Source organism: Pimephales promelas, chromosome 8 (genome assembly GCF_988280905.1).
Source record: "Pimephales promelas chromosome 8, fPimPro1.hap1.1, whole genome shotgun sequence".
NCBI lineage: Eukaryota > Metazoa > Chordata > Actinopteri > Cypriniformes > Leuciscidae > Pimephales > Pimephales promelas.
This window is the reverse complement of record NC_142776.1, coordinates 18492310-18516815: the sequence shown is the minus strand read 5'-3', so window position 1 is coordinate 18516815 and position 24506 is coordinate 18492310. Positions and strand designations below refer to the sequence as shown.

The window sequence follows — 24506 nt, the reverse complement described above, 5'->3', positions numbered from 1 at the left end:
AACATCCATTAAGGTGACACCGGCCTCTGTGGGAGCATCATGACAGGACGGCAAGCTAACCCTACTTCCCCTAACTCAAGAGGGGGCACAATGAGTACATTTGTCTTTGCTGCGGGGGACTGGATGTTCGAATAGGAATCTCAGGGTGCCCATCACCTCTTTAAAGGAGAGCTAATGAGAAATGATGGCTATCAAAGGGAAGTATCGTGATGGCATTAAATAGGGTTATAGGAAAACAAAGCAGTTGCTCTACAGTCTTCATTTAAATGGAAATGAAGCTGCCACAGTATGGACTCTCAATTTCATTTCGGTTACAGTTTCTCTGCCATTTCCAATCTACAGTGTGCACGGTTTGACTCGCCCCAACCCCACCTTGGACTCCCTCGCGCAACCACTTCGGCGCGACTACTTTCACGGGCATTTTTTTCTGTTTCCTGGGTTGCCCAGGGCAACCTCATTCACACAGAGAGAATGGAGAGTCCAAAAGCAAGTAAAAGGCAGGCACCGAGCGAGGGTCGGCCGAAACAATGAAGTTTGTTAATATGCAGGCGAGCTGAAAGGTTTTTCTCTGCCCCCCGTCCCTCCGTCTCCCATTCCATCCATCCACTAAAAGAAGGCCGTGACAATTGTAAGGGGAATGGCGAAAGCAAACTTCTCCATTTAAACATCTGCATGCTCGAAAGAGGTGTTTTTAATGAATTAATCGTGTCTGTGTCCTCAGAGTTGAAGGCGCAGCTTATTTTATCTGGGAAGAAGAGGCCCAATCAGATACGAATCCCTTGGGTTTTTCCCCCCAAAACACCATGCTTCTTCTTTATTTTTACTTACAACAAGCTTTTTTAAACACTTTATGTGCTGCTAATTTTCCCTCTGACCTCCCTTTGTGCTTGGTCAACCCTCGCTCCCCCCTTCACCGCAACCTCCCTGAGTGCCGAACCAATAAATGCCAAAGGTTGAAATGGTCTTTAGGGGTTGCGGTGGGGGAGGAGGCATTAGGATAGATGTACAGGGTACGGAGTTGACAGCACCGGGAGGGAGGTGTCGTGATTCAAAAAGCCCTAATCAGGCCCATCATGGCACTGACAGTGGAGACAAGGGTGAGAAATTAGCATGGAACTGAAGAAAAAAAAAAAATCACTGGGTGGCACAATACGCTTGGCCTCAGAGGGCTCCCATCAGAGCAGGGGAGGGTCCAGACATCCAGAGAGCAGAACGAGAGGGACCTTTTGTCTCCTTCCTTTTCTAAGGAGCAAAGGACACTTTGCTGAATGCCTCACAAGCCCTATTACAGCCTCACAATTAAACTGGGCAGATGGGTGTCACAACAGGCCAAGGCTTTAGGATAGATGTGTCGTTTGCAGAAGTGTCTCTCTTTTTGACAATGACTCTTTTACATTCTTTAATCGTGTGTTGTTGTTGTTGTTGTTGTTTTTTCCCCCGTCTCAACCCTTCCTTTCTTATTTTTACCTCCAAAACTTAGACTGCGAGTCTTACTGCAAGGCATCCAAAGGCAAGCTGAAGATCAACATGAAGAAGTACTGCAAGAAAGATTACGGTGAGTGAGAAAAAGTGCACACAACACCATACCGAAAGCAGCACACTCCCCACATTTATGCAGGTGGCTCAAATCCTTGCCCTCTGCAACATCTTTATGCTTTATCCAAAGCCGAATTCCCTCGAGCCCCCTCAGTGTTGGTATATTGTAGTGATGGCTTACTTGGGGCTTTCAAGAAGAAAGTCAAAGGATCAAACAGGAGGAAAGGCCATCAGTGAGGGGTTTAGGGGAGGCTGCGTTGACGGACAGCCCAGCAGGTATTTCAAGCCCAAAGCGGATCAAACCATGGCAGTGTGACGGGCAGAAGGGACCGGAGTGCTCACAGATATCCTCATTAAGGGAAGCGCATGTCCCTGTCCTGCATTCCTGGGGGCAGCAGGCCCTCTCTTGTCCATGAAAAGGAGCAGATGTGCAGCCCTACAGAGGTGGGGTTGTTTCGTCAGTCAAGCGAGACCCCATGGAACTTAAAGAGCTTAGCAGGTTTAATAACAGACAGAGCATTTTAACAGCTCTTTTGATTCATTTCAGTCATCATACGCTGAAAATAAATTAGGGTAGGATTTCATTTGAAACGATTTTTGGTAACAATTTATTGTAGTGTCCTTGTTACATACAGTACATGTACTTACCCTAGTAATTACAGTAAATTATCCATAATTACAAGCGACTAACCCTCAACCAAATCCTACCCTAACCCTATAGGTAGTAGTTGCTTAATATTACTCAGAACTTAAATATATAATCACACTGCAACAATGACGCCTTAAAATAAAGTGTAACCAACTTTCACCTTTTATTTACAACAGCGAGTGTTGAAGAGTTTAGGTAATTTATTAATGTAGAATAAAACACAACAAAATATTATTTGAGTATAATTATAGATATAATTGTAATATTTTAGAAAAGTGCTATGTGGAAATATTACCATATTATTATATGGGTTGATGACAAATTAGAGTGTCCACAATTAAAAAAAGGAAAATATTTATATTTATTGATTTGTAACAAGAAATGTTGGTTTCATATGGCTTTGGAAAAAAATAAAACAAAAAAAATATATATATATTATTTGAGTATAAGTATAATTGTAATATTTTAGAAAATTGCTATGTTTGAAATATTACCATATTATTATATGGGTTGATAGCAAATTAGAGTGTCCACAATAAAAAAAGGAATATATATATATATATATATTGATTTATAACAAGAAATGTTGGTTTCATATGGCTTTGGAAAAAATACAACAAAAAATATATTATTTGAGTATAAGTATAGGTATAATTGTAAAATTTTAGGAAATTGCTATGTGGAAATATTACCATATTATTATATGGGTTGATAACAAATTAGAGTGTCCACAATTAAAAAAAGGAAAATATTTATATTTATATATATATATATATATATATATATATATATATATATATATTTAGGTAATTTATTAGGTAATTTATATTATTTGAGTATAAGTATAGGTATAATTGTAATATTTTAGAAAATTGCTATGTGGAAATATTACCATATTATTATATGGGTTGATAACAAATTAGAGTGTCCACAATTAAAAAAAGGAAATATTTATATTTATATTTATATATATATATATATATATATATATATATATAGGTAATTTATTAGGTAATTTATATTATTTGAGTATAAGTATAGGTATAATTGTAATATTTTAGAAAATTGCTATGTGGAAATATTACCATATTATTATATGGGTTGATGACAAATTAGAGTGTCCACAATAAAAAAAAGGAAACTATTTTTATATACTGAATTTTAACAAGAAATATTGGTTTCATGTGGCTTTGGAAAAAAAAAATCAATAATTTTCAAGAAAAGCTCTAATTAAATGACTTGACTAATCATTAAGAAAGAGTATTTACATATTTTCCTCACGCACTGTGAAAATATATTAATCATTAAACATTTTTATATATCTTTTTCAAAGTAAGAAGTGTGTTATTTTTTGTGAATTATTCATTTATAAATACTATTATGTTTTTGAGGAAATCACACCACGGCACTTTACAAACTAAACTAACCTTGCTTTACTATTGTAAAATCAGATATTTTAAGAGACTTAATTTACCTTGACAAAATGGTATGCAGGGGTTCTTTCTAGTTTTTTTTTTTTTTTTTTAAACATCAAAATACACCACTAATCACTGTAGTAGATTTATTTTATTTTTTCAAATAATAATAAAAATGTATGTCAGTATACTTAAGGTTTTATTTTTTAAAAATCCATTCTATTAATAAATGAATTAGGATATCAGGAAAGTTGCATCATTTTACTTTATGCCCACCAAAATATCAAAATGCATTTTAATTAATTTAAATGTTTATCATATATTTATTCTATTCACTGTATGTGTGAATTTAATTTCTAATATTTTTTTGTACGCACAAACAAAAAGTGTTTTCATTGACCCATAATGAAATGTATACTTTAATTGAGCTGGATACCATTACAATTAAGCTACACAAAGTATATAATGGCCATGCTGTGTGCTTGTAAAGATGGATTGTGATAAATGTAATAATGATTGAAAAAGCTTATGCGTTCCAGCCAAAGACATGATTTGATGGATACGAAAGTGTTTATGCCCAACAGATGTTTGATTCAGGGTGTGAAAAAAGCACAGACACACACACACACACAAAAAATAGGGAATCCCTGCAGCGTACAGAGGAGGTCTGGCACACAATGGTCGTAGCATCTTACATGATGAATCCTCAATGCAATCACCTCCTGCAGACTGGCTTTGCATGTTCTCCTTTCTACACTGCCATTACTCATTTAAGACTCGTTTAAGAATTTATCCAGATAATATGGTCCCCCGCTGACTTCAATTTACAGTTGTCCTCAGTTATGGAGAGTTCGCTAGCTCCCCCTTTACTCAAAAGTGAACAGTCTAGGATAAACTCCCACATTCTGAGCATTAAACCTAATCCACTTTCCTTCTGCCTTCTTGAGCATCAGGGGGGCTTTATACAGCAGCACGGGGAGAAATGGCTATAAAATTGGAATTGAACTCGAAGATGGAGTCATCTAAAGACTTATGAGGGGAATCAGGCATTTTGTGGCATGATATTTACAGCCTCATGCCTCAGTGGCACATTACCCATAAAACACCACAGCTGGGCCACAGACATGTGGTTATCATTGGATACATGACTTCCACCTCTCCAAATGGTGACAGTGACAGTTTGTTTCATAAAGTTAAAAGTTTTTGGATTTCATCGTTGATAATATTCTCACTTTCTAGTGTCCTTAAAGTGTAATACAAAAATGTTCACCATTATGTGGTTCCAAAACCATATGATTTTTTTTCGAACTATGGCAGTTAAACTCAAAAATTACAAAAATAGTTTTTGTATATAGGAAACAGACCAAAATTAGTCATTGTTCCCAGGAACAAAACATTCAGACCGTTATGTGAACTGCATCAAGAATTTCACTGAAAAGGTCACACAAAAGAATGAATCGTTTATGAATAGTGAATAGTCATGAAAAAGCTAAGGGGAACTGGTCTTTCAAGATTTTTAGTGAATAACTGATTCATTGATATTATCATATTCTTAAGAGTTTTTGTGCAACTCTCACAAAGCTATCAAATGGCATCAGAAGATTTGGAATATTGTTAACATAATAATTGTTCATTTGTGTCATACGAACCGCTTTAATACACTCAATTCACTTTGATTATAAGCAAAACCACATACAGGATATTCTTAAAAAATCACTTTCTTTGTTCCACGGAAGAAACAAAGTCATACAGGTTTGGAACAACATGAAAATGAGTAAATAATATTTTTGTGCAAAATATTAGAATAATTGATTTCAATGCATAATTTAAACCGAATGTCATTAAACGAGCAATATGTTGCGATTTAAACTTGTCAAAAACTGGCAAAAACACTATTTCTCAGCTTTTTGTTTAAAATGTTGCTTTTTTAATGAAACCTACCCACAATTAAGTGTTGATAAAAAAAAAAGAATGCATGAAGCTAAAATTGTATTTATTTATTTTTAAAGCAGAGGCTCTGTTCTTTCGTTCACTCTTTCTTTATTTGATATATTGCATGTTCAGACAGGTTATTCATAAAACTAAATAATTAATTGACTGGCTGGCAACGGGTGAGAAACGAGTTAAGAGTTAAAGACCTCTGTGCATCCTGGCACCCGATACAACTGAGAAGTCGAGAATGAGGCGCAAGATATTGATTCCTGTAAATGTGAAAATGGATACTGGCATTAAATGAAACTCGTGAAAAATGTGAATTCTTATAAGAGGAATGTTTGTAATGGGGTTGAACTTTCCAACGCATTCTCATCCTTTAGCGTCATATAAAACGCTATATGACAAAACGGCGCTATACTACGCACATGGCACCCGTTATCGTTAATATAACATGCGCTGTGAGGGCTAAGTTTAGGTGTGGGGTAGGGTCTGCGTGTCATATTACGCTAACGGATTTATGACGTCTTGGGTACGCGTGTTATATTAACGATAAAGGGTGCCATGTGCGTAGTATAGCGCCGTTTTGACATATAGCGTTTTATGGGGCGCTAAAGGATGAGAACGGGCTGAACATTCTATATCAGAGGAGGAAAACATTCATGCTCTGTATGGCTCTAGCTTTAAAAACCTGTAACTGGACAGATACGTAGATCACCAAGCATAAGCCTGTGTGATACATGCCTCAAACTGCAAAGCATTACGCAGACGAAATTAAACCTGCTCCTTTTTGTCGAAGTCACCTTACAAAGCACATTGAAGGCTGAAAAGGGGAAAGGGGAACAGCATGAGTTTACAGGCAGATTTGGGGGATTCACACTTGCAAGGATTGTCAAACTGCGGCAGGATTTGAGTTCCATGCTTTATTTGAAAGCACTTTAAAGTGAAGGTTGACCTGCATTGCTTCAGCAACTGAGACGATACAAACGACTTTATCAGAATCAGAGCCAGACTGAATCTGTGGCTCACTCGTGGCTGTAAATTTAGATATTTTGGTAACACTTTACAGTAAGTTTCATTAGTTAGTTAACTACCTTAGTTAACATGAACTAAGAATGAACAATACTCATACTACAACATCTTAGTTTGAACATAACCAGTTTATAGATTTCACACTATTTCTTGGCCACTAATCACGGCATTCAAAGTACTAAGTAATTCATGTATTTATTTATTTATTAGGGTTGGGTATCGGTTGGGTTTTATCCGATACCAGTACCTACTCTGTATTTTTTAAACGGTTCCGGTGCCAAACGGTACTTAAAGGGTTAGTTTACCCAAAAATGAAAATTAAGTCATTAATTACTCACCCCCATGCTGTACCAACCCCGTAAGACCTTCGTTCATCTTCGGAACACAAATAAAGATATTTTTGATTGAATCTGAGAGCTGGATCAGTCCTACATAGGATGCCTAAGGGACTGGCTCTTGACGGCCCATAAAGTCATTAAAGAAAAGGTTTAAATATTCCATGTGCCTGCAGCGGCTCAATTATAAGTTTATCAAGCGACGAGACTACTTTTTGTGCGAAAAAAACATAAATAACGACTTTATTCCACTATTCTATTACTTCCTTATGAGCGCATGCGCGAGAACTGAGACAAGGACGTTCTCCTTCTACTACTTTTTGTTACTGGCTGCTCCGCTTAGGAGTTTTACCGCCTTTTTTTTTATTTATTTTTATTTATGCAATACCATATTTGTATTAAATTAGAAAAACTTTTTCACTAAGGTTAGTGGTCTCAGCCTTTCAGACGTCGTTTTGTGTACGGTAACATTGTTATTTAAATGGGCAAACTTTAACTTTAACATTCAAGTTATCATTCAGAGATTCATTTAGTTAATCACACATGCATTTAAAAAGTACAAAATATTCCATGTACTGTTTGAAATGATTTTAAATGACAGAAAGTGTGTACAAAATAATGTCACTCATCTTTGTTAATAGTGAGAAAAATTATTCAGTTATTCATTTTCTCCCTGTTATTCTACAGCTGTTCAGGTCAACATCTTAAAAGCAGAAAAAGCCGGTGAGTGGTGGAAGTTCACCGTCAACATCATCTCTGTCTACAAACAGGGTGAAAGCCGAATCCGCAGGGGAGACCAGTTTTTGTGGGTCAGAGCAAAGGACGTGGCCTGCAAGTGCCCAAAGATAAAGCCCGGCAAGAAGTACCTACTTCTGGGCAATGACGAGGATTCCCCTGGACAAAGCGGAGTGGTGGCAGACAAGGGCAGTCTGGTCATTCAATGGAGGGACACTTGGGCTCGAAGACTCCGGAAGTTTCAGCAGCGCGAGAAGAAAGGAAAATGCAAGAAAGCGTAGTGAGGCGAAAAGGAAAGAGGTGGCCATCCAGAGCTGGACAGAGAAACAACAGACGAGTGGTGGATGAAAAGATAATAAGGGAAAGGAAGAGAGATAGAGAGAGAGAGAGAGAGAGAGAGAGAGAGAGAGAGAAAGGAACTGAACATCGCTGCTTTGAATAAAGGCATGAAGACAATATTAACATTTTGTTTTTAAAATAGGAACATGTGTGAAGGAGTTCACGATGCAGTTTTCATTTCTTATTTGTTTCCTTCGAGATTTGTTTGCTGTTTGCCAATTTTGCACCTGTGTCCATTATAAAGAAAGGTATTGGATTATTTTTTAAATGGCTTCATATTTCAGATCCATTTTGGCTGGTTTTGAGAATCAGATCAAGCTGTATTTCATATTCTAAAACAGGAAAAAATATATATTTAAATGAATAGTTCTTAAGTAAGCCTCTTCAATACAAAAATAAACAAGTAAATAAAACATTTTCATGAGTGAGCTTTAGCATTTAAAAATTCATATGCTCTAACTTATGCATAATGCATAATGGCGGAGATGCCAACATTTCAGAAATGTCAAAATTCTGTTTTCGATGGGAATTTTTTATATGACAGACGCCAAAACAACTTTTGGTCTTCTTTGCCAATTTAAAGGGATGCTCCACTTTTTTGGGGGGGAAATAGGCTCATTTTACCACTCCCCCAGAGTTAAACAGTTGGGTTTTACCGTTTTCAAATCCATTCAGTTGATTTTCTGATAATTAGAAGAATCTCGGTCATAACCAGACAGTTTCTGGTCTCATTGACTTCCATAGTAGGAAGAAAAAAAAATCCAGAGACCAGAAACTGTCTGGTTACTGATATTCTTCTAAATATAAAAAAAAAAATCGTCTGAATACATTCGAAAACGGTAAAACCCAACTGTTTAACTCTGGGGGAGTGGTAAAATAAGCCAATTTCCAAAAAAAAAAAAAAAAAAAAGTGGAGTATCCCTTTAAAAAGTTGTTTTTTCAAAGTCTGAAAAGTATTGTAGTTTCACCTTGTAACGACTGCATGAAAAACATGCATTATGCATATACCGGTGCATATTATTTTTTATAATTAGTTCATTCAGCATTATTAGTTGTTGCAATTTTCATGAAGTTGCATGGTTTAACATTATCACTGAATTCAGATCAAAAAAAAAAAAAAGAGAAAAAGACCATATGACAGCACTTGTACAGTATAACATGTATATTTCATATAACACAACTCATTTTTTTTAAGACTGGTTTGGTTTTCCCAAACACTATACAAAAGCACGTCAAGCGCAAATTGACGGTTTCTGTTCAAAATATGTTTCTGATTGCCTTTTCATCGTAGGTGGCCCGTAGTTCACTACTTTCAGTAAAAGAATCATCTAACAATTGCTGAAAAGTAGTAGCGCCTATTTCCTTCAACAGTCCCCACTAATATAGACTACATTTGGTCGAATTATCTGCAAAAAAATCTTTTTTAAAAAAAAAAACAATGCCTGTTTAAGCCATGTGTAAATCTAGAACTTGCCTCACTTATTTACAAGAAGAACAAAAATCTGTATTCATAATTGTTGAAAACTGATTTATGATCTATAAAAATGTAATGGCATGCTTGTACAAACCCTTCAATAATTAGCATGCATTTACAATTATTTTTGAACTTGGAATAAAATCACCATGTATATTTTTGTATAAGACATGATTAATTGAGGTACATGACATCATTTTTTTTGCTCCATTTGAATTGTTTATAGTCCAGACATGGATGATGACGATTTTTTGTTGTTGTTGTTGTTAAAACCGAACTTCAGCGCGACGAGTCCAGTGTATAAACAGGCCTTTTCGTAGACAAGTGTTGGTAGAATGGTGTGTATAGTTAGCATTTTTCATTGTGTGTAAAACAGTATTTAGAAGTGTACGAACTACCTTTAACTAGTATTCATGAACTAGTATTTACTATTAAGTTTTGTAAAGCGACAGCATCTCTCCTTATTTCCACGTCCATTTAGGGTCTGTGAATGTAGGAATGCATGTATAGTAATGTTTCACTACAACAGAGAATTCTCTTCACTGTGAGAAACGCTGCTCACACACACACTTGTTTTGTTACTGACAAAAGTACAGCTTTTTCACTGATCTTTGAGGGGTCACTTAACATTTGAAGGTGTGGTCTGTCTAAATTAAACTGCAGGAACTGATCATTTCAGTATCAAATACCAAAAAAAGAAAAGAAGAAAAGAAAAGAAAAAAAGACGGATTCGATGAACGGTTTACGTGTGGAGTAATTATCATCTTAAAACAATGATTACTTGTAAATGGACACAATGTATAACATACAGATATTTATACATATGATGTATTAACCGGTTACAAACAATATTCGTAATACCACATGTACATGTATTTTGTTTGGCACTCAGTATCTTAGTGCACACACCTTTTTTTATTTTTTTTTTATTTCAAGTATTACAACGATGTAAATTTGTGTTCCCTTTTTATTTTTCGCAGCAGTGGAAAGATGCCTCATGTATTTGACATTACCAGCAGACCTTACATAGGCCTACATTGCTTCTTGTTCATATTATGAATTGTAAATTTAGCTGTGGCAAATACAAGACGTCTGCAATATTGTTTTACAATGCATACTAATATATTATGGTTATTATAAGAAAATATTTAATGACACAGGACATTGTGGATTTTTTTACATCCTTTTGCCTTTTTTGTTGTTTGTTTTGTTTCGTTTTTTTTTTTTTTTTTTTTTTTTTTTTTTTTTTTACAGTTTGTGGTTGTTTAGATGGTTGTGATTAAAATCCAGAGGGGAAAATAACTACTGAACACCAACCTGGTAGAACTACAATTCAGCATTCATTTGGAATAAAATCTCAAAACGTCACTAGTGTGCTTTCTCATTTCCCCCCCTGCTTATAAATTTGCCTTAAATAATAATACATTAGTATTTATTTAATCGTTAATCGATAAGTAATCAATTTGGATGTTTGTCATTTTAACTTAAATCACATTAAACTGACTTAAAACGAATTGTTGAATCTTAAATTGCTTAACTTTTTTTGATGAGTTAAAGCAATGTAATAATATGTTGTCAGAACTTATTGATACATTTTTTAATATTAAATAACACTAATAAATACATACATTTGCGACAATAAAGATTTAACCAATGAAACAGTTGAGGCCAGGTTGTGTTAACTATATTTATTAGGTCACATTTTCAGGAAAAAAAAAAATAAAATAAAATACAGAAAAGTATTGAGAAAAATGACATATTTATTAGAATTAGTTCTACTTAAAAAATAGAATCCGAACTGTAATGCATGTTAATGGACAATGAGAAAGAAGTTCAGAGCTTGTATATTTTAACCCAACAGCGGAGCTCAAGATTCTGTATTGCATTGTGACGCACAGACCTTGTTTACATGAAGGATACGGATCATTTTCTTCACTGCCAAACAAAGAATTTAAATAGGTTTTCCCCCCTCGGAGCATCTCATGGTTATATTCATAATAATGTTCAAAACCTTTCAAAGCGCTTTTCTATTTTTCTTTCCATTCCGAATCCTACTTTGATCATTATCTGAGGAGCAAAGAATTTCAGTTCTTTATAGTGGTCCATTCCCTGGCTTTTACCCAGTCACGGGTTCCATTACTTTCATAAATGGAGAAGGGGATAAGAGAAGGGGTTTGGAGGGACGCGTTTATGTGGAAGCTACGCGTATCCCCCGTTTCCCCCCAGAAAACACTCCGTATCTGTGCCGTCTTCTCTTCAGAAACATCCTCTTCATTACTGTTGCCAAGCCGCCACGACAATGATGGCGATGAGGAGAAGAACAATCACCACCCACATCCCTGATTTAAAAACACACAACAAAATATCTTAATGAAACATCAATCTTTGAGGAAGATTTTGCCATGCAAAAACATGACTGATCTTTAGCACATGTGCATCCCTACCAGCAGCACTGCAAAGAAACTTCAGAGATCTGTGGTTTATCCTTACATTTTTTGGACTTGAAACACTTCCTAACTGTAATTTTAACAGTCGATTCTTTTTAATTCATTCATTATTTGCATTTTTCATGCATTACTCATTAAAATAAACAGAGTTCGTAGACCTGTGTATAATTCAAGATCAGCACTAACTGAGGGTGAGAATGACAAACCAAATGTGGTGAACTTTCAGCGATGCGTCTGCCTTTCATTAATCCTTCTGATAGACAAATTTCTCATTTACTCTGTGTCACTATGGGAATTCCAGGAAGGTGTTGGAGAGGATGTCTCATCTCCTGTTAGTCACTTACATCAACCAGAACATGTGTTGTAGATCAGCTATTACAAAACTGATAGTTCTGACTCGGATTAAATGAACCGATCAGTCCTCAACTGTGACTGAGCATCCTAGTTAGGCTTGAACTATTTACTGAAATAATCAAAATTGAAGTTTTACAATTATTAATATTAGTACAATTATACTTTAGTGATTTTCATTACCTGGCCTTTCCATACACAAGCTGAATATATTTAAATTAATACATTTAACCCTAAAATCGTATTCTGGAGAAATGTGGGCAAAATAGTTTTGATTTATCTTTAAAAAATACTTCCCTTGATCTGATCGGTACAAGACTTGACTACTTTTGCTAAGTTTGTCTCCTGAACACACACAATTGTTTTTGACTCAATTCTACAATGTTAAGAGGGTGAAAAAAAATCTCCTTAATCTTGTATTTGGGTCAAAAATGCACACCCATAGAAATGAATGGGAAAAACTGTAATGTGGAGCATTCTGAAATAAGCCAAAATAAGACACCAGATGACAGCAAAGTCACTTCATCTTTAGGTTTTAGCTCTAAGAACTTATTGGAATGATATTGGAATGTAGTTAAAAAATAAATAAATAAATAAATAAATAAAACATAAAAATAAGCATAATTTACATAGAAAATATGGTACTTTTTGAAGTAAATAAATTCAAAAATACCCCCAAAATAAAAAAAAAACACCATAAATGGATAGACAAAACTTTATCGAAGACAGTGATATAACATTTATAATAAATAAAAATTAGGATCACACCTGAGTCCTCTGTGCCCACATTTGTCCACAATTACAGTATTAAGGCTGATATTTTAAAAACTTAAAAAAATAAACAATTTTCTATCTACATTAAAATACTTATTGCGTCTTAAAATCCTCAATCTTCAAGTGGATTTTGGTACATTGTGATGTGGTATTTGATATCATAATGATATTTAAATATCCAGGATAACACAAATAGATCCTATTAGAATCAAATCCAAATGACGTCTATCAGTTATTGAAGTTTGAATTTACAAAAATAAACTAAACCATTTCTGAATTATTATGTATCAAATACTCACTGATTTGCTAATAACTCCTAATATACAGTATAGTTACACCTCCGATTGTGATGTAAACATCTTAAAATGAATTACATTTCTGATCTTAGAACTCAATTACTATAGTAAATTAAAAAAAAATATTTTTTTTTGTCTACAGTTTTCAAAAACGTTTGGCATGACGGTAGTGACAGAAATGACAAATATTAGGGAAATCAAGTCTTTTTTTATGAAACAAAGAAAATAAATACTGTAAACATCCATTTTAAATTAACTGGAAATATGAGGTTGAAATGTTTAAAAAAAGTATAAAAAAATGTTTTCAAATAGATTACATATCTATTTATACAATATAGTAAATAACTTTGGAAAATACAGCTAATAAAATATACCCTTTAAAACTACTAAAACCCTCTCTCTAAAATCATCCTATAGAAATGTTTCCAAGATCACGCTTTTCAACATACACATTTTCTGACTATGTCTCAAGTGTAACTTCAGTCCTTCCTTTGTTTGTGCAAATTCTACAACATAGCAGACATGCCATCATCTGTCACGTAATTTCAAAACACGCTTATCTCTGCTAATCAGACAGGATTTGGACATATGCACTGTTCGTCATGGACACTGGCTGGTACTGTGTTTGCAGTACTTTAGTTTACATTTCTCTCATAGTTTGGCTCGGTGGCTGTGCGTTCCCAACGGAGATCATAGCGCCAGCTGGCCTGCACTGAAGCACAGGGTGAAAGGAAGCCGTGCTGAATAAACTTGCGCTGGTATTATGAAATACCACCGATCTACCAAAGCCTGCTGCGGGCAGGGCATGAGTTAGGAAATAACGCCACACAGCCGGCAATTGTCCCATTTTTTTTTTTTTTTTACTGTGACTAGGAACAATGTCACAATTTTATTGAACAGACCCCCAGCCCACTGAAAAATGACAGATTTAACAGAAAACAGGCAAAAGAAGTACATAGAACATTCAGTCCACCAATCTTCACTGAACTGGTAAACCTGTAGAAAACCATTTAACATAGAGGTAGACCGATTAATCAGACGATTTTTGGCATTTTTTAACATAATCTGCATCGGCCAATATCCAAATATATCAAGCCAATTATTAGGCAGGCACATCTTTGGGCAGCCTAGTGTTGTCATGGAACACGTGTTTAAGAGTCATTTTCCAGCCGAGTGAGCAGCAGACCTAAATATGAACGTGTTCATGAAATATCGTTCATTGAACGCATTCAGGCACAACACAGTTAGTAGCTGGATTAAACATGGTTAAAATGCTGGCCAAACAGTGTTAAGTGTGACTGTATTTCACTGTAGACTAAAAGGTCCAACAGCGGGATGCCGTTGTCTGAAGAACAACAGACAGACGGTGCGTTGTGGTGCATTTAAAGTTTTTGTAAAATATCATTTTCCCATCTGGTGGTTGTTTTTGTCGTTCAACAGCAATTTACTAGTGAAATACGTTATTGTTAGAAGTTAAATTAAATAAAATATAATAAATCTTATATATAAAAATTTTTATAATTTAATTTTTTTTCTCTTCTTTTTTGTGATAATTAGTTTATGTCCATTTGTCAAACAAAACAAACCAAAAATACATGTTTCAGGACATTTTTTGAGAGGATAAAATGTTTGTGTTGTGAAAGTTTGTCTATGTTAAGTAAATATCATTTCTATTACATTTTATCTTTCAAATAGAGGTTAAAAACCAAGCAAATATCGGCCAAAATAAATCGGCAGCATTAATCGGCCATCGGCCGACCTGGATTTCAAAATAAAAAGATCGGTATCGGCATCGGCATGTAAAAAAAAAAACAAAAAAAAAAAAACATATTGATGGAAACACATCCTCTTTTTTTGAATAAAATGCCAAATGGAAAAATGTCATTCAGATTTAAATCAGCTTAAAGAGAACTGTGCAAAACAAATTCTCATTCATGCCGTGAGACTTCAACGCTTTAAAGTGAGTTTCACACCCAGGCTCGCCTGTTTGCTTCTCTTTTTCACCTCTGAGAATCTGTCACAGTCCTATAAGCAATCAAATTTGTAACCCAATCACGCTGCCCCAATGACAACAATAATATTTGCTAGATAAATAGATTAGTGTGCACAGAGGGCAGAAGACCTGTGAGGCCACCCAGGGGCAGAACAAAGGACACGCATTCTTCCCAAGTGTCCTTTATTTATTTAAAATCAAAGTCGAGGGAGAAACAGAGGCCCGCAAAACTCTAAACTTCAACTTGTCATAGTCAGGGGCTAGAAGATTCCAAACAAAAGATGGGCCTGAAATGTATCATTTTCTGAACAGATGATTTTGATCTGCCTGTCAATGTTGTTCCTAATAGTTCTTTTTTTATCTTTTCAAAGAGGATGGTTGTAAAGTATTTGGTTGTAGAATGTAAACAAATTAAAAACGAATTACATGAATGAAATAACATCAGACTTCATACATTCCAATATGATGGCACATCTGGCTTTTCATTTAGCATTTGGCTTTAGCACTAAAGTTCACCTTTTTTTCGATGTAAAGATCTGCACAATATTCATATATTTTAAAGAAATTAATACTGTATTTCAGCAAGGATGCATTTAATTAATCAATACGGACAGCAAAGACATTTATAATGTTACAAAATATTTCTATTTCAAAGAACTTTTTTTAAATGTTCTATTCATCAAGGAATCCTGAAAAATAACGTATCACGGTTTTAACTAAAAACTTACGTTACAATGATTTATGACAATATACAATGATTTCCGATTATCCTGTGACTAGAGTAATAGCTGCTGAGAATTCAGCTTTACCATCTCATGAAAAAATTATATTTTAAAATATATCAAGTTAAAAACAGATATTTTAAATTCTATTCATTATTTCAAAATATGACTATTTTTCCTTGAATTTTTTTATTTTATTTTATTTTTTATTTTTTTATTAAATAAATGCAGTCTTGGTGAGATAATAGACTTTATTGCTATGTGCAAAAACTCATGTCGTTCTTCCTCTGGCTTTCAGACAACAAAGCAAAACAGATTAATTGTAAAAAAAAAAAAAGCAATTGTAATATTGTGAGTGTCTAATATATATATATATATATATATATATATATATACAGAAAATAATTGTAGACAAAGAGTTATCAATCATGCTCTTAGAAAATACAGTATATTTTGAACACCCATATACATTGTGAAAATAAGATTGACACGGGAGATAAATACTGTATAAACCGTGTGTGTCCACAGGAGTGAGAGATTAGACAGCTGGAGAGACCTTGAAAGTGTTGTGGCATGTTATATTTTCAGCTATTTCTTTCTAAGAGACAAAGACAAGTGTCAAACAGAGTTGGGAAACGTGAGGAGTGAAGTGAGTCAGGGAACAGAAGTGGGGTACGGGCGACAAGGCAGTGAGGAATTTTTCCATTCATCAACTCCTCCTCTTCACCCCCCTTCACAGAATACATGAATATGGTTAGGTGTTAAAATCAGACGCAAAACAAGAAGAAGAGGGGTAGAGAAATAAAGGAGCGAGAAAGAGAATCAATGCAAAACTCAGTGAGTCTGGCCTCCAGCTCTGGGATCTGCAAACAAACTTTAGTCTGTAGAGTCCACTGGACAAACAAATGAAATTATGCGTCACATTAGAGAAGCAGGACAAAGCGCAGGAATACATTTATTTCCAAGAGAAATTCAAGACGGATCTTTATAGGGCAAGCAGAAGAGATGAAGTTCAACTGGCTCTCACTAAAGAAAAAGGATCCGTTTTATTATTCACACCCTGCACACGATCATGGTTATAATAAAATGAATTCACAATCAAATCTATGTCTTCTACGAGGAGCTTATTTAATGATTAATGTCTTGATGTAACTTGAGATAGCGAAAATCCCTGTAAATGAATGTTCTACTGGCAAGTCAGCTCTCTTAAAGCAACAGCTCTGCCAAAAATGTAAACTTTGTCAAGTTCGACATTTGTCGGGCACACAAAAAAGTTTGTAGTGAGAGCTTATTGGTTGAACATCTTTCATCACCCAAAGACACCAGATTTAAAATTAGTTAAAAAAATATGCCAACATTCACTCAACATTATGTTGTTTCAAACCTTTACGACTTTCTTCCATGGAACAAAACAGGAGTATAGGTATGACTTTCTTTTGAGGCAGAAAAAGATCTTTAGCGGAATGTTTAAGCTAGAAATCCATAGTGTACAATTTACAATTTTGTGAAGATGGGATGTCAAGATCCAAAACTGAAAATAAAAATAACCAAAAGACAGCTTCAATATGTTCAGTCTTCAGTCTTGTCAAATGATAGTCTTGTGTAAGGAACAGACTAATATTTAAGTTCAAAATCCAAAGAACATTTTAAGTTTGCAACCATTCATATACTGTATGTCATGTCCAGATGCATTGCACCAGGTTTAAAAAAAGCCCATGAACACTGCTCACTTTCACTCCATGAAAAATGAGGCCTAAATTTCACTGCCTAAATTCATACATGAGGGTGAGTAAATAATGAAAGGATTTTTTGGGTGAAATATTCCTTTAATGAAGAGCTTAATGAAGACAGATACTTTGTGTCTGCTGCTTGAATATACAGACATGCTTCAACATTTACCACATGTGAAATGATTTAAGTGTTTCAGACATGGTTGGCATGCACAAACCTTGAGAAATCTGAGAGGCTGTAATCATTGATCACATCACAGAAAATGCAATTAAATGAATAGTTCATCCATAAATGAACTTCCTGTCATCATTTACTCTGCTCCAATGTCGTTCTAAACATATTTAAATACTGAAATTAGTTTAGTTAGTACATCTTCCATGAATCTACTCAACAAATTTAGACTAGAAAAAATAAATAAAATTTAAATAAAAGTATCATAAAAAAAATACTATATTCCGAAGCCATGTGATAGTTTGAGATTTACAGAGTCAGTGAAAAGGATCAGTCCAATTCATGATTCTGGCTCAACCGGTTCACTGAATAGATCTGACTAAAAACAATTTGTTTACAAATTAGAAATTGCTGCTTCTCACATGAATGCACCAAAGAGATCTAGGTCCAAATGTCAAAGATATCAAAATCTTGAATGAATAACAAATAAATGAGAAAAAAAAAAGTTTCTCAAAAAAGCTTCTGTATTGTGGAACACCGAGTGAAACAAAAAGGTCCTTCTCTCCACCCTCTCAGCACTGGGCATCACATGAACTCCAACTTGACATTCAAAGACCACATTACAAGGACAGCAGGATCATGTGGACTAGACAACATTTGCAAGATCAGGCCCTTCCTAACGAAGCGTGCAGCACAACTTCTCGTCCAGGCCCAGGAAAACTGTAGTGCTCTTCTGGCTGGACTTGTGTCCAATTCAAAACTCCACAAATGATTCAGAACACAGCAGCACGACTGGTCCTCAATGAGCCCAAGAGGGACGTGAGCTATGTTCCAATGTGAAGGCTGCATCCTCCAAAGGCCGTATTTGATGGATGCTTGCGTCATCGCGGTGGGATGAAGGCTGTCCAAATTCAATTATGCATCCTCCGAAGGCCCTATGTGAAGGCCGGAAGACTTCCCTGATTCAAAAGCGACGCCAAATGCACCCTTCCTTTCCCCGTGAAAGAGAGGATACATTAATGGATCCTAAGCAGCCTATCCTACCCCATAAGTCATTGCGCGGGTGAAGACAGCATTTTTTATTTTAAAAAAAAGGGCAGCCAAGAGTTTGGTGGTGGATGGCAAATTCACATTTAAATGTAAAAGTATTATATTTTCATTTACTCAAATAGCCAGAGAAAGTTTTTTTTTTTCTTTTCTAATTCATCTTAACTCATTCGTCACCATTGCCTGCGTCATCATTTGTCATGTGGAAAAGCGACATTATAGCCTACATTGTACATTATTTCTTTATTATTTATTATTTTATTATATATTATATTTATTATATTATATTATTTATATTTATTTTAAATGTTAATCGTACCTTGATGCGATTTTGTAGGGTATTCTTTTTATTGTGTGAATTAAAATTTTATAATTTAATATATATATATATATATATATATATATATATATATATATATATCCATATCCATCCATCTTCTTCCGCTTATCCGGGGCCGGGTCGTGGAGGCAGCAGTCTAAGCAGAGATGCCCAGACTTTCCTCTCGCTAGACACTTCCTCTAGCTCTTCTGGGGGTACGCCCGAGGCGTTCCCAGGCCAGCCGTGAGACATAGTCTCTCCAGCGCGTCCTAGGTCTTCCCCGGGGCCTCCTCCCAGTGGGACGTGCCCGGAACACCTCCCAAAGGGAGGCATCCAGGAGGCATCCGAAACAGATGCCCGAGCCACCACGGCTGACCCCTCTCGATATGGAGGAGCAGCGGCTCTACTCTGAGCTCCTCCCGCGTGACCGATCTCTAAGGGATCGCCTAACCACCCTGCGGAGAAAGCTCATTTCAGCCGCCTGTATCTGGGATCCTGTCCTTTCGGTCATAACCCAAAGCTTATGACCATAGGTGAGAGTAGGAACGCAGATTGACCAGTAAATCGAGAGCTTTGCCTTACGGATCAGCTCCTTCTTCACCACAACAGACCAGTACATCGACCACATTGCTGCAGAAGCTGCACCGATCCGTCTGTCAACCTCCCGTTCCATCCTTCCCTCACTTGTTAACAAAACCCCAAGATACTTAAACTCCTCCACTTGAGGAAGGATCTCTCCACCAACCTGAAGTGAGCAAGCCACCCTTCTCCGACTGAGGACCATGGCCTCGGATTTGGAGGTGCTGATTTTCATCCCAGCAGCTTTACACTCGGCTGCAAACCTCCCCAGTGCATGCTGAAGGTCCTGGTGTGAAGGGGCCAACACGACAACAACATTCGCAAAAAGCAGAGACGAAATCATGTGGTCCCCAAACCTGACACACTCCGGCCCCTGGCTGCGCCTTTAAATTCTGTCCATAAAAATTATGAACAGAACTGGCGAAAAAGGGCAAACCAGCACATACTCCAGCACCACCCTCCACAGGCCGCCTCGGGGGACACAGTCGAATGCCTTCTCCAAATCCACAAAGCACATGTGGACTGGTTGGGCAAACACCCATGAATCCTCCAGCACCCTGTAGAGAGTATAGAGCTGGTCCAGTGTTCCACGGCCTGGACGAAAACCGCACGGTTCCTACTGAATCCGAGACTTTCCCAGGGAGGCTGAGAAGTGTGATCCCCCCGTAGTTGGAACACACCCTCCCCCTTCTTAAAAAGAGGGACCACCACCCCGGTCTGTCATCCCAGAGGCACTGTCCCCGATCGCCACACGATGCTGCAGAGGCATCTGCAGAGGCTTAACGCAAACCCATTTTAACGGCGTTCATTTTTTTATCGCACGATTAACGGCCTTTTTGTCCTAGCAAACTTTGTAGTTTTTTGAATGCTTTTGCAAAAGGATCTTGCGCTTGTCATCCACTCAAAGCCGGCTCGCAAGCCCAAACGTGTGTTTGCGGTGTGCCTGTTGTTTTGTTTCCGTTCTAGCTAGATCCGCTTGCATTTTGGTCGAAGAAGCAACAAAACGTCCTCACGCAGCGCAAACCATTGAAATGAATGGGTTCAGAGCGCAGCGCGATGACGTTTTGTGCCGCACACACTCGTTTCGGCTTGCGAGCCGGCCAAATAGTAACGTTACGTTTTGAGTGGATGACGAGCGCGAGACACCGAAATGGATGCCCTTAGAAGATTCTGAATGGAAAGTTTACTTTTAAAAAGTTGCCAAATTGTCCCATTGACAAGATCAAGTGATCTGTGTGTTTTGTCATTGTGAACTGAGCGATCATCATCGCAGCACGTCCAGTCTGAAACACCACTTGATGATGACCAAGCAAACACACACACACACAGATGATGCGAATTCTCCACCCCCTCATCAATATCAGGACCTCGTCAGTATTTCTTTCACCCTTTTATTGATGGACAGTGTTACATTGTGTGAGAGATTATTTATATATGTTAGTGTGAAATTATTTATATATGTTAGTGTGAAATTGAACACTATTCCAATGTTATTTTCAATAATAATAATTAAAAAAAACATTTGCACTAAACAAGCCGATCCACTTTTCCATGTTGATAAGAGCATTAAAATGAGAAAAAATAATGCAACAAAAAGAAATCAAAAGACATTTAGAATAGATAAAAATGTGCGATTAATCGCGAGTTAAATATGACATTAATGCGAATAATCGCGATTAAATATTTTAATCGTTTGACAGCACTAATATATATACAGTATATATGTATATATATATATATATATTGCCCCCTCATTTAAAGACGGGGAAATATAAAACATAAAATATCCAGTAAAATACAAAACAAAAAAATGACAATAGCCAATTGTGTCTCCATAGCTGTTTACTCAATTTTATTAAATGAATGATCAGGATGGCATCTGTAGCCTTACACCGTTGCTTGGCGCCAGGAGCGGCTAATCAGGAAAACCTGCTGCGCAATTAGGAAATCCCACAAAGGCTACATGGAGCGTCCTTCAAAGGACGAATAGGCTGCATCCTTCAAGTGAGTGAGCGAAGCCTCATGGTACCTTCACTATGAGGGACAAAATCACTTTCCAGAATGTTTTTGTTCACTGTTCTTCACTGGTGGAATCATCTTCCCAACCCTATCCAGAACGCGAATCCCTGACAATATTCAATAATCAACTGAAAATTCATCTTTTCCATCAGCATTGAACTGCATCCTACTGAGGAAAAATATTCTTTAATCTCTCCCTGTTCTAGTTTGTACTAGTCTAAAAGATGTCTGAAACTTCTTGTGTTTATTGCCTCTTTATGATGAATCACTTGTATTCCTCATTTGTAAGTTGCTTTGGATGCAAATGTCCGCTAAATGAATAAATGGATTATCCAAAAGTAAATAATGAGTCTTGATTCTATCCTTTGGTTGGTTTTGCAGACAAAGTGATTGGAAAAGTCCAACATCTACGTCACCATAGAGAAGTCTGTCATTTCACCTGAGTATGGAGTTACGACATTTTGATGCAAATAAAACATGCAAGGATGAATTGTTAACAGCAAAATCAATAACCTGCATTAAGAAAATAAGTAGGGTGACTTTGCATGTCATGCTGACTTCAAAGCTATTGAAAGTTTTTCCATCATGTTAAATGGTTTTCTTCAAGTTGAATAGACTACTTTATTTTCATTTGTATAGTGCTTTATTTTGGAGCTGGACAGCCCTAGTCCTCATTCACTTACATTATATTGAAAAGAGCACTCATGAAGTTCTTCAAAACTGACCTTTTGTGTTCCATAGAAGAAAGTCAGACATAAGTTTGAAACAACATAAGGGAGAGTACATAATGACAGAAATGTACATTTTGGGGGGAATTATCTCGAACATACAAACAGACAAAATTAGACCATAGAAGAGAGTACTCTAAAGTATACAGATGTAAAATAATGTCTTGCAGAACTTTCCAGAAATCGGTGCAAATGACCTCTCTAAATTTCTCAGCCTGATCTCACTGCTGCTCCAATAACAAACTCACAGATCACATGCAGATGGCCCTGTATGAGCTCACAGCACTGAGACGGACCATAATGTGCAGATCTGCGTTTGCTATTTACAGGCAGTGGGCTTTAATCCCTTCAGTTCTGAAGACTGCTCTAGACACAGTAGGGAGAAGAAAAGGGACAGAGAGAGAGATGGCCGTAAATCTGAACGATAGACATACTGTTGTTGTAGGGCTCTTGATGCCGAGGACATAAAACCAGCGCTACAGTGGCAGAACACTCACCACATGAAGCGGACTTTGTTTCCAACAGCTTGACTCTGTGCGTCTCGTTTTTGATGCGGCCGTCTGTCTTGTCCACGAGCTGACTAAGGTCATCGATGATCTCTGAAATACACAACAAGCCAAGTCACTACAAGAGATCATCATTGTCTTCTTATCCAAGAGAGAGAAAGAACGATATACAGAAAGAGAGCAGCAGGCGATGTGTGAAAGTAATCTCCTGCCGTGGTTTTGTGGTATGTATGTGGGATTTATAGTGGCCAGAAATGTGTGGATTGTGTGTGTGCTGGTAGCTGTGGCTAAACCGCACACCATCTGAGGCCTTAATGATTGAATTAGTAGATCAATGTTTGCCAACATCTGTATGATTACCACAAAAATATAGCCACAAATGGCAACGACGTGTGTCCAAGAAGACTGGACCACAATTGCAAAATCGATCATATGGATGCAATTGTTGTGGATTAAGTTCTTTGATCACAGTTGCACAGTTTTGAGTATTTCCTTAAGTTATAGCACCCCCTAGTTCCATAAAGTTGGAGAAATGTGGCATGTATGCTTAGAATATTGTAAGTTCAAGACAGCACTCACAAGATGTATTCCAAACTTTCCTGATCAAATGCTTGCATCTTCTGAAAGTGGAGTGTAGGAAGTTTCATTAGGTTTTACTTTGAGTACTTACAGGTCCATTGAAAAAACTGGGCAAGTTTTTGTAAAAAGATTTTATAATTCAAAACTCAATTCAAACACAAAATTGCAGAGAAGTGGGACTAGACTTCTGAGTTTGGGGTCTTTGGGATTTAGGGACTGACACCCAACCTCTCTTCGAGCAAAAATAAATAAATACATACATAAAGAGGAAGAAGAACAACATCAGAACAAACACAAATGATTCCAGCAGCTTTGTTTTCTTGGACCCCTTAAATTAAATTACTAAAATAATCAAACAGAAACGGTTTTAGATTTCCTGGAAAAAGTAAGATGAAGTACTAAAGTTTATAATCCAATTTCTCCATCTGGGAGAAAATGTAGAAGATCTGGAGAGATACGGACATATTCTCACTCCTACAGAAGAATTTCACAATTTCATATGTGTTTTTTAGAATTAATTTATAAGGCAGTGGAAAGAGAAAATGCGTCACAAATATGACGTTTACTCACATTAAAACTGGACATGCAATCAAAAATACCTATAATAAATACATCAAATAAAATGTTCTACATTTCATACAGTAATTAGCCTGGGAAAACCCAGAGAACTTCCAGCAAATTTAGATTTGCACTGAAAGTTAGTCTGGCAAAGAGCTCATTCAAGGCCATTTCTAATACACCGAAATCGTAGCACCAACCAGAAACGTTGGGGCGGGCTTTACACGATGATGACAGCA

At 36.4% G+C, this 24506-nt stretch overlaps 2 protein-coding genes across 5 annotated transcripts in view; one reads left to right on the top strand and one right to left on the bottom strand.

The window, feature by feature from the left end:
• ntn1a (netrin 1a) overlaps positions 1–8733 on the top strand; it is an 85583-nt gene extending 76850 nt beyond the window's left edge. Inside the window, exons 4-5 of one of the 3 annotated variants that reach the window (XM_039691451.2) lie at positions 1481–1555; positions 7587–8733. In XM_039691451.2, the coding sequence (XP_039547385.2) occupies positions 1481–1555; positions 7587–7915 (404 nt within the window). In that variant the 3' untranslated portion in view covers positions 7916–8733. The remainder of the gene's footprint in view (positions 1–1480; positions 1556–7586) is intronic. The other 2 variants (XM_039691450.2, XM_039691449.2) reach the window with 2 other exon arrangements.
• Positions 8734–9401: 668 nt separating this feature from the next.
• The window catches only part of stx8 (syntaxin 8), a 96099-nt gene continuing 80994 nt past the window's right edge, over positions 9402–24506 (bottom strand). For both annotated transcript variants that reach the window (XM_039691557.2, XM_039691556.2), the window contains exons 8-9: positions 23122–23223; positions 9402–11786 (exon numbers count right to left, since the gene is read on the bottom strand). In XM_039691557.2, coding sequence (XP_039547491.2) covers positions 11722–11786; positions 23122–23223 — 167 coding nt within the window. In that variant the 3' untranslated portion in view covers positions 9402–11721. The remainder of the gene's footprint in view (positions 11787–23121; positions 23224–24506) is intronic.